General features: G+C 34.9%; 1 protein-coding gene across 15 annotated transcripts in view; it reads right to left on the bottom strand.

Annotated features, from left to right (window-relative positions):
• LOC105223170 (neurobeachin) overlaps positions 1–12,047 on the bottom strand; it is a 569,805-nt gene that overhangs the window by 27,149 nt on the left and 530,609 nt on the right. For 12 of the 15 annotated variants that reach the window (XM_049455300.1, XM_049455295.1, XM_049455297.1 and 9 more), the window contains one exon: positions 9,002–10,255. The exons of 2 other annotated variants lie outside the window; for them this stretch is intronic. In XM_049455300.1, the coding sequence (XP_049311257.1) occupies positions 9,002–10,255 (1,254 nt within the window). The remainder of the gene's footprint in view (positions 1–9,001; positions 10,256–12,047) is intronic. One more of the 15 variants, XM_049455296.1, reaches the window with a different exon arrangement.

Raw genomic sequence — 12,047 nt, 5'->3', positions numbered from 1 at the left:
GAAAGAAGCAATCGAAAAAAAAACGACCAGAACTGATCAACAGAAACGGCTTTGTCTTCCATCAGGACGCGTTAGACCTCGGCAAAAACTGGGAACCACCATATAGTTCTGACCTTGCACCATCAGACTAACATTTGTTTCGGTCAATGCGAACTTCCTTAACGGAGTAATGTTGGCTTTAAGAGGAGCCTGTGAAAATTACTTGTCGCCGTTTTTCGCCGATAAACCAGAAACATTTTACACTGGTGGAATAATATCTCTTGTGGTAAAATGTCAAAAAGTGGTCAACCAAAATTATACATATTTGGTTAATTACAAATATAGCTTCTTGGTTCAAAAAGAACGTAAAATTTCAGATCACCTGGTTTGAAATTAGCAAACATACATTTTTAAAATTATGAATTTTATAATTCGCATTTTATAATGTATTGTCGTCGAAACTACACATTGGCAACTCCAATACTATTGAGTACGCACAAAATGTCATTGAAACTAATCTTTGCAAACGTTTGTATCCTAGGCTATAGACAATTTATTAAAAAAAACTTAGCTGGCAACCCTATAATATACTTTAAGCAACATTTTCAAAAATATTTTCTATTTTTTTTTATAAAAAAAAATCATCTGGCAACATTCGTTTCTTCTAATTTTTTTTTCCAACTTAGTATCACTTAGGCTGCATAATAGCAACCTTTTTTCCATATATTCCAAGTTATTTAAAAAAATTAAAAAAAAAATTATATCGCCATCTCTCGAATCTTTAACATTTATTTTATTTCTACTACTGGAAAATTTGCATCAAGCATATGGTCAGAGTAAGCTTGTAATATCTTGGTGGATACATTTTTGGAGAAGCTAGCGAAGTAATTTGAATTTATATTAACCGTCTTAATGAATTTGTTGTGTGCTTCGGCGATTTATGACCGCAAGCAATATCCTGGCAGTAAGGATTTTCTAATTGTAATCGTAGCCTTCTGTAAAGTAGTCAAAAATAGTTTGAGGTTAATCGACTGGCAGAAAAACAGAAAAGTATAAGAGTGCCAAAAATAAATTATTGCAGAGATTTGGAAGTGTAAAAAGACAAACCATGACTCTGTCAAACTTTTGTTGGCGCTTGGTGGTTGGTTTTAAATGACAGCAACCAACGATGACGCTCTTTTTAACTAAATAAATGCCACGTTCTATCATCAGCTGCACCTATTCTACTTAAGTTAGCTATTCGCAGCACAAAAACTACTTTTCCTTTGTTGTTTATGAGGATTTTGATAGGAAAATAAATAGGTACCTAATTGAAGGCAACCAAATTTTCAATGAATCGGTAATAAATCCATCTCATATATGTATATATTTGTGGGTGATTTTCACTTCTTTTTTGTTGGCATGTATCGTAACAGAATACCAATCATTATTTTTAATTTGTAGCACAACAACCAAAAAAGAAAGTTATAAGTATGCTTGTAAATAATATATTTGATATACATAAGTACTAAATATATATCAGTTTTTGTTTTTGTTGCGTATTTCGTTTTTCTTTTTTCATTTTTTGGGGTATACAGAATATATAATTTATGCAAAGCTCTCCTTTATGAGCCCAAGCACTATTTTGTGGCTTGCTAATGACCACGAAAATCTTCAAAAATGCCATTTTTAACGACTTTCCGTTAGGCGTTGGCACCACCGCCGGTCGCACCGGCAACGACCACAAGTGGATATGAGTATATTACCATAGAATTTATTGTGGCTGTGCAAATTTGTCTGCGAAATTTATTTAACAAGCGCAATAAAAGCGAGTTTTTCGTTGTGTTTTTGTAATTTTTGTACTTTTGTGATTTATTCAAATGAGGACTTATTGTATTATTGCGCTTGTTGTTGTTGGCTAGCATTTTTATTCGGTTGCCAAGCAGTTGGGCGTGGGGGTTATGCTTGCGGGTGTACGACTATGTATAGTATATACCATAGCAATGTATCCAAAAGGCGAAAATTTTCATAAAATAAATTATGACACTTTTTTTTCGTTTTTTTCCTGTTCAAGAAAACAAAACAAGCAATAAAAGCACTCCAAGTTGGGGAGGGTGAAACTTTAAGCAGATTTGAGTTGGCGCCGAGAAAGTTTTGTTGCCATTATTTTATTTACTCTAGGCAAATATGTCATAAACAGATGTATTAAGCACCATAATACTAAACTAGGCACTAAATTATAGTTGCTGAACATGTGCTTGGACTAAATTTGTAATTGTTGTTGTTACAATACAGGGTTGCTAGACCAATTAATGAAGTTTGCCGTTGCCATTTCTTGCATTTGCAAGATGTGTTCAAAAGGTTGAGTTATAAAAAAGTGCTCACTGTTCGATTTGGTTCGTAATTAGTATAAGTTTGCCATAATAAATTGTTTTGGCAATCATTAAAAGTGATTTAGCTCAATAGTTTTCTATTTAGTAATTTTTTTGAAATTTTTAGTGAAAAGTACTATTAACTAAGCTCCTCCTGACTACCACTTTTGCATACTCTTTTTAATTTACTAAAATCTTATTCTTTAATTTTAAGGTGATGCCGAATACGTGTTATCGATGCTATCGTTATCGATATGCATTTATGTTGCTATATAAATTTAGTCACCTCTTCTGCGATTTCATAAGAAACATCATCATTTAAGCGTTTTCGCATAAGTGTTATCGATATAATTGATATCGATAAAAATATTATTTCTTTCAGAAGTTACTTTGCCATTTTCGTGATTTCAGAAAGAGCTCGCGTTTTCGTGTTTAAATGCACTCGAGTTCATGTTATCGATAATACTAATATCGATAAAAAAAATTTTATAGCGTAAATTAGGCTGGCTTTAGCGATTTCATAAGAACCATCTACTTAGGGTTAAGATGTTTCCGAATACGTGTTATCGATAATATTGATATCGATAAAAGATATAGTAATTATGTATAGTAGGCTGTCAGTTTAGTAGTTTTACAAAACAAAATTCTATTTTCATCTTTAGATACTCTCGAGTTTCTGTTATCGATAATATTAATATCGATAAAAAATACTTTTATAACGTTTTCTACGCCTACCACATTTGTAATTTTATAAAAACCTTACATTTTCGTATTCATGTTATCGATAATATTGATATCGATAAAAGAAATATTTATTACGTTAATTAAGTTGTCGCTTAACAATTTCAAATCAACCTTCCATTTTCATGTTGAGATGCCCTCGAGTTTGTGTTATCGATAATATTTTTTATCGATATAAATATTTTTTGTTATAAAACTACTTTTGCAATTTCTAAAATTCATTCCAGTTTATCGAGTATGTGTTATCGATAATTTCAATATCGATATACATTTTTGTATTTATTTAAATTGAACTTAAGTATTGTATTTTCGAAAATTTGTTAGTAAATTAGTAATTTTATTACAAGTAAAATGTTTTCTTACTTTTATTAGGAGGTCCATTTATATTGTATTCGCAAATTCTTAAGTAATCTGCATCTAATATTTTTGTATGTATATATTATAAATTTGACTCCTTGTCTTTGGTGTCCACCATACCATTTATGTATGAATGTACCCTAAAAGTTTCACTTGTCCGCTGCATACCTTCAGTAGTTGCAAAGAACGTGCAAACACCCGACCAATTTCAATTTCGAGTTTATGAGGTCTGCCACATGGCGTCCCAATGTGACATTACCAAACCATATACATGTATATACAAAAACACACAAACATATTTTTACATATGCGTTTGCAGCTTTCGGGTAGTAAATTAGAATTTGCATCTTTAATACTTGCAGCAACAAATATTGTTAAAATGCTTGCACATGTTGCATGCAGCACTCACTTACACTCACACACACACACTCGAGGTGCACCACAAACTCTTGTAAAGCGCTGCTGTCATCAGCACTTTCAAGTCAATGCGTTTATGTACTCAACTAAATTTCAACACTCAGCAAATTGCGCGCAGTGTTGCATTTGACACTTCAATGTGAAAGCACACACACACACGCGCACACATGCATTTGTAAATAATATCGCTGGGTGTTAGATATTTCATGGCTTATATAATAAAACTATACGCGTACGCACTCGTGTGGCACGCTCGCCAGCCGGTGGCTGTGTGCAACTCTTAAACGTTTGACCACCCAGGAGCTCCCTTTGAAAGACTGCTTAAGGGTAGAGCAAATATTGTTGTAAAATTATGAATATAATTGGGAGCGCAAGCTTACACAATGTAATTATTTCAGAAATTTATGGCTTTTAATTAAAATTTATATTCATTATTAATAATATTAATATTTTGTGGGACACAGCTGGGCAGCTGCTTGATCGAATTTTTTTGGACTAAAACAAAGTAGTTGATAATTTTCGAGCTTTATACGTCTTCCTTTGAGATCCATAAACTTTCTTTAGATTAAAAAAGAAAGATTGACTAGAGATGGTAAAAGGGAAAGCGATATATTGCCAATGCAATGAAACTAAGGTCATCATCAACGGCGCTTTGAACTTCTACAGATTTGGTCCCCTGTTCATCTGTCCCTGAAACCCAAAAATCTGCTTCGTGTAATACCCTTTTAGTTACAAATAATTACGTTACATATACAAAGCATCATTCCGGATGAATAAAAACAACTTAAAGCAAGCGTATGATTTGTTCTTGGTCCATTCGGTGCTGTTCCTCTAAACTAAGTTTATTTTAGAAGCCATAATAACCTCAATCTCAAATTACTCTCAACATATACATTATTTTTTAGAATAGAAGTCAAGCCACGACATCTTGGTGGAATTTTTACTTGAAAATGGTCTCAAAAAATCCCATCTGTTCCTCGGAGTAGGTTAAAACTTGTATGTCCCTCTATTTTTTGGCGCTCAACTATAAGCGGAAATTATATTTATCTTTATAACAGGGTTCGGGCCAGATTTCACCTTGAACTATCCACCAAAACCTCCTAAACCTCTTATTTGGTCAAATATCGATTCAAACTTTTTTTAAAAATACCGCTTTTCAAAGAAAAGAGGTTTATTATAATGTCGAAAAGGCAAAAAATCAACTAAAAGAATATGATCAGAACAGGTTCTCGAGCACATACTTCCTTCTATTTTTTTCTAGAAAGTCTATGGGTGATAAGTTAACTTTCATTATGCTTTTTAATTATTCACGCCTCTTAGATATGCGTTGATTTGTGAACAGCTACCTAACTAAGGCCATCATCTCAACGTTTCCGCAGCCGCCCTACATCCCAGATGTGATCCGCCTGGACTTTTTTGTTTCCTTGCCTGAAAAGGGCGATGAAAAGCAAGCATTTTGAGACGACAGAAGGGTTCAAAGCAGGTGCACCTCGACTCTCAAAGCTATTCCGGAGAATGCCTTCCGTGACATCTCAATGCTTGGAAATCGTCCTGGCAGCGCTGCATCGACGCAGAAGGAGCCTATTTTGAAAGTTTTTGAAGAATTATAACGATTGCTTCAATAATTTTTTTTCAATCGCCTCAGTCCTATTACTTTCCTGACAAACCCTGTATATGAGCTGTGTTTAGAAAATAACGGGAATTTTAAATTTTTGCAAGTTTGTCGTGAGTTCTTGGTAAAAAACCATTCCATATTCGCCAGACATTACTCTGTATTACTTTTTCCTATTTCCAAAAATTAAGAGAACTTTAAGGGGTCTTCACTTTACAAGAAAGATGAAAATCGCTGAAAGAGCTAAAGGCTATCCCAAACATCGAGTTGGAGAAATGTTTCGACGATTGCAAGAAGCGCTGGCATAAGTGTATAGTATCCAGTTTGGACTATTTCGAAGGCAACAACATTAATGTGGACGAATATTTTTTTTTCGAAAAAGAATATTCTCGCTATTTTTTAAACATATGTCTTATGAACGTGAATTATAGTAATTATCACCTTTTACGAAATTTTTTTCTTCATTTAAATTTATTATTATTACTTAGCAATAAAAGCAGGCGAATACGACCCACTAAAATAGTTTTCAATGCTTTGCTAGAAACTTTTTTCAATAAAATTAATTGTCGTTCACGATATCGCAACGAAAAATAAGAAGAACTCAAGTGAAATATAATTCGTAACGAAATTTAATGAACAGTCGTGCATAAAAGTAAATTGACATGCAATGCAATTAGTTTTTTATTTTTTTTATATTTTTGCTTTTGTTGCCCAAAAACGCAGCGTTGTTGTGCTCGAGCTTGTGGTTTGTGCGGAAAATAGAAAAATGCAATTGGCTAAAATGCAGTGACGTGACGGTGCCGATGATAATGGAGGCAAGAAGGTAGCTTTCTCGAAACGCAAAAGAGAAATCGAACTCAAATGCGAAAAGAAACGGAAAAACGAATTGAGAAACGTAGGCAAATAGTAACAAAAAAATATTGAGACGCAGAAAGTAGTGAAAACGAACAAGAAAACGAAATGAAACAAAACCGAAACTGACTGGATGGAAAATTAATGGCTTTCAACCACCAATTCTAACGGAAAACGGTCATTTCGTTAGCACCAAATGAAAAAAAGAACACAAGAAAAAACAGGGAAATAGCACGTTAAAACAAATTAATTTAGAGACTTCGGGCATTTTAAGTTGGCGTTGAAATAAATTGATTAAAATGCCACCACACACAAGCCGCAATCGACAACACGAAACAACATTTGATTGAGTGGCAAGTACAACGCTTAACAACGCTATCACGCAAACGAAGAGTATGAAATGAACAAACAACAAAAATACACTAAAGTAAAACACAAATTCGAAAACAAAGCGAATTTGAAAAACAAAACGAAAAAAACTATTACCAAACAGCGCACAAAACGAATGTATGAGTAACGGTAAACGACTTATTCAATGTAGTTACAAATCAATACAACATACACTTACATACACTAATACACACACATGTACATGTATATGTGTCTATAAAGTTTTATATGCTAGTTTTATATTATGTAGAAGGATTAAACGGCTAGAAAGTACTGTCATTCATGAGGAGATGACGCTACAGCTATTCGTTTCAATAAGTTACATACAGACAAATGTTTGTATATATTATAATATGCTATATGCGCTTGGAATCGGCTCAGTAACGGTTTGGTATTTGATTAATGGTTAACCGCTTGCTATTAGTTACATATAAATTTTTGGCTTCGAAATTTATTTATTAGTCGCAGATTTCCGAAAACAATTCTTTTTAATTTAATGAAATTTTATTGTTGATCCAATTTGTGGAACAATCCGCAGTTTCCAAGTTAACAAATTCTTCAATAGGTTAAATTCTGGTAGGCAATTGAGCCACGTATAGACCAGTTTTGATCCTTTGCGATACCAGATGGACTAGTTACTAGGCCTATGAGGAGTAGTCCTGCACTTGGCGCGAATTTTAACAGACTCTGTGGCTTCACTATTGATACCTCCTTCAGTGTAATATATCGTGGAGACCCCAGATGCTTACAGCGTAGGTTTGCGGGACAAGTGCACAAGAGATGCTCTTTTGTTGCCCTGGTGCCCTACTCTAGACATTTCTTGCGGTCTTCTCGATCTGTCAACGTCATTTTGTGGGGGTCTGTCGCCTTTAGACAGTGACCAATTTGTATTTCTATCTTCAATAACTTTTGGACTTGTTCAGTTACCTTTGAAATCAAGATTTAATTTTGTTGCATTACAAGAAGTTGAAGATACATTTCAAATGAATAATCTTTTTTAGATTATAGTTTGTTTACGGAAACAGAGCGAGGCTGGTCTAAAAATTCCAAGTTATTATTATAAGATGACTCGTAAGAACTGAAATTAAACGTTGTCTGAGCAGCACCTCTTTTGAGGGAGTTTCGCAAATAAAATTTCTGGAGATGAGTTTTCGGTACAAGTTGATTGCAGCTATAGGGAAAGAAATTTGGTATGAGTAGGTTTGAGTGAACACGCTGGCGTCAGCTCTCGACTTCATATACTCATTTTATGCTGCCCAAGACTAATGAATGCGAGGAATGTACGACAACTCGAAAGTCGGGTCCGGATTTTTTATCCGGTCAAGGTATTTCATCTCGGCAGAGTTCTTCAACAACAGGAATGTCCGAAAGAATACGGAAAGCGATAGTATTTCTCGTATTTAGGTCCTAGCCCATGATTCTATAGTACTTGGACTGCTAAGGGCCTTTCTGCAACAAAACAACTCTCTGTATTTGGAACTCATGTTTTGACAAAGCGTCTTCAAAGCATCAGCCTCTATTAACTTTAGTTCACATGGATATCTGAAGTTGTGAGGCACAAAATCTTTTTAGACTCTATCGCAAGAACAAAATGAGTTCATGGCAAGAAATTTTAATCTGTCTTGAGACAGTAAAAAAGTAGAATAGAAGCAAATGTTAAACGATGAATATCAAGAGAATATAAAAATGCACCGAGAAGATATTTTAGAAGTCCTGATGAAACAGCTAAGCAATACTCTATTCGATAGAGAGCATTGGATCATTCAGCAATAGTCTGCGTACACAAGGCAAAAACAGAGCAGCAGTGGTTTGAGAGCAATAATTCTATAAAAGCTGTAGATAATTGGCCGTCTGGAAGCCCAGATTTGTATGTTATCAGAATTGGACCACATGGACTATCCAATACCATACTGAAATGGGAAGAGTCTCAAAATATCTTTGATTCGAGTAGCTTCGGCAATACCAATAGTAGCTATGAATCTGAATTTGTAACAGAACTTATGGCCGGATTTAGCTTATACAAACGTAAGTTATGAGCTCCTATATACTAAATTGTAGACAAGAATTCCCTACAGAATCCAAAATGAATCCAACAATATTCAAAAAAATTATTTTTAAAAATTAATCAAGCCGGTTCATACCAATAAATATGAAAACCCGATACTGAGCCTTTCACAGCGTTCTAACACAAAAAAGAGACTAAAGAAAAAACTAAGGCTTCTAAACAACTTTGTGAGAACGAAATGCAAGTTATGTAGACACTGGCTCTTGGCTATTGAATTGTTTGGTTGTTAGGTAGTACCTGTTCCCATATTGGCGCGTCCATTGTAACGGTAATTGTTATTCAAACCATTATTCTTGTATGGCAATGTTGCCGCGCCGCCAACAACACCACTGCCTGCGCCAGTTGAAACACCCACACCACCAACTCCAACACTAACACCAATACCAACACCAGCGCCGCCCAACATATGGCCACCGCTGCCTGTGCTCGCATCGCGCAACGTATTGCCGCGCATGCCGTTGTTGTTGCAATTGTTGTTATTGCTTAGTAGAAGACTACCATTATTATTGGCGGCACCATTCACTGGCCCACCAACACCGGTGGCATGTGCATGTGTGTGATAATCGACGTTGATGCCGTTCGGATGCGGCACACCACTGCCACCACCGACGCCACCGCCATTCATCATGGCGCCACTTGGACGCATATATTGGTGGTAGGCACTGCCGTTCATATCGCCAGCATTGCCAACGTAATGCTGTTGCTGATGGCTGTTGGCCGGCATTGTGGCATTTTGTTGCGCTGTCTTGCTGCCACCAACGCCACCACCACCAACACCGTTTACCATTTGATTACCAATGCCATTCATCATGCCGTAATGTTGCTGAAATTGTTGCTGTGGCATTTGTTGTTGTTGCTGCTGTTGTTGTTGCTGTTGCTGCTGGTGGTGGTAGTGGTGTTTCGGTGCATGCCGCTGGTGCTGGTGTGCGACAGTGTGCACGTGATGTGCGGCATGCTGATGTTGTTGTTGTTGTTGCTGGTGATGACGCGTTACCGCCGCCGCACCCGGCTGCGAGGCCAAGCTCGACAATGACGACGAGGAGGCCGGCTGTGAGGTGGCCGACGATGAGGCCGAGGAACTTGTTGACTGTGTGGCCAACGGCGGTGATATATTGCCGGCGTAATTGCTGCTGCTGTTGCTGCTGCCGCCGCTCATTGCGTGATTGTGCAGCTGTTGTTGTTGCTGCTGCTGCTGCTGTTCGCTGTAGTATGCTGTGTGTTGGTGTTGTTGTTGTTGCTGTTGCAATGCGGCATAATGATGGCTGTAATTGTGCTGTTGCTGTTGTTGCGGCTGATGTGGTGGTGATGTCATTTGTTGTTGCTGATAGTAATGTTGATGCGATGTTTGTGCTTGTTGTTGCTGCTGCTGTTGCATATTATTCGATGTCGTCGATGTAGCCGTGGGCATATGATTTTGATGAGAATTGTTGGGCAGGAATTGTGGGTAGACATGGTGCGACCACTGAGGGAAGAGCGGGCGGCCTGAGGGTTCTAATTACCACGGCGCAAGGTGGGGACAGTAAAGGAGCGACGAGAGTGTGTAGATTAAATGTGCCGCCGAAAACAAGCGACCAAATGTCACACGAATATATATTTTTTTAATTTGAAAATATGGTAATTAAAAAATCGTGAAGATTTTTTGGTAACGGTAGTAATGCATTCGGCGGTTAACAATTTATTTGAGTTTTGACGCGTGTTGAACGAAGTAATTGACAATAGTAATTGTAATAGTAATGGAAATTGTAATGGGAATGGTAAAGATAATTTTAGATTTAATGATAATGTTGATAATAGTAATGGTAATGGTAATGAGAATTATAAATGTAATGGTAATGTTGGTAATTGTAATGTAATGGAAGTGGTAATGATAATTTTAAATTTAATGGTAATGTTAGTAATTGTAATGATAACGGAAATGGCAATAATAATTATAAATTTAATGGTAATGATTATCAACATAATAAGTAATGGTAATGATAATGAGAAAGAGAATTATAATTGAATTGTAATGTTGGCAATTGTAATAATAATGGTAGTGGTAATGATAGTTATAAATGTAATGGTAATTTTGGTAATAGTAATGGTATTGGTAATGGTGGTAATTTTATTGATAATGGTAATGGTAATGATAGTTATAAATTTAATGACAATGTTGGTAATTGTAATTATAATTGTATTGGTAATGATAATTACAAATTTTATGAAAATGTTGGTAATGGTAATGGGAATTGTAAATTTAATGGTAAATTTTATAATGTTCGTTATGTAATTGGTTGTAATCAAAATAATGGTAATGGTTTTAGTAATGCATGTGACAATTTTTGAGGTAATGTGAGTAAAATTTGGTAATGTAATGGTAGTGATTGTAGTATTCGTAGTGAGAGTGGCAATGAATATGGTTATGATATAAAATCGCGACATTAATTTAAAAATTTAACGGTAATGGTGAGGTTATAATAACAAATTGCAGTATTTGACATAAATGGTAGTTTGATTACACAAAATGCGTATTTTTTGTGAGCAAATAATTGAAGTATATTAAATACACATAAATTTGCGAGAATACAATTACAAACCGACACAATTGACAATATTTGTGAAATGGACAGACAAATGTGATACACAATGAAAATAATAACGACCACAGTACAATAAATATTTATCAGTAAATATACATATAATGTTTTCATACACATTTATTGAAAAAAAAGAGGATTTTACGAATAATTATTCATAAAATCGATTAAATGCTCATCGCATAATAAATTATTTTTATGTTTTTGGTATTAGTTGAGATGCGGTGGCACATTATTCAAATTAATTTCGAAAATCATCGCACCAAATATGACATTGTTATTATTTGAATGCATCGTTTGTTTTAAAATTACAAAAATCCGAACAAAGCAGCGTGAAATAAATTACAAAGAAAAAGAGAAAGAGAGAAAAAACATTTGGGATATAACGATTAGCAATACTGGCTGTCAAATATTGAAAACAATATGGAATGCTTGGAGGAAATAATAACAAAAATATAAAAAAATCAAGGAAAAATTATAATAATTAAAAAATTTTAAAATAAAAAATTATAAAAATTTAAAATAAAAAAATTAAAAAAAAAATTAAAAAAATTAAAATTATATTAAATTGATACAATTTAACTGAGCATAAAAATATACAATTTCTGGCACGAGCTTTGAGTAATGGAAACAACGATCAGCCTGGGTGGTTAAAAAAATAGGTTTCGGTCAATACAAATAGAAACTAAAATTGACGACCAATACAT

The sequence above is a fragment of the Bactrocera dorsalis genome, chromosome 4 (assembly GCF_023373825.1).
Source record: "Bactrocera dorsalis isolate Fly_Bdor chromosome 4, ASM2337382v1, whole genome shotgun sequence".
NCBI classification, from domain to species: Eukaryota; Metazoa; Arthropoda; class Insecta; order Diptera; family Tephritidae; genus Bactrocera; species Bactrocera dorsalis.
The sequence above is the reverse complement of the archived record's forward strand: the minus strand, read 5'-3'. Positions and strand labels throughout refer to the sequence as shown.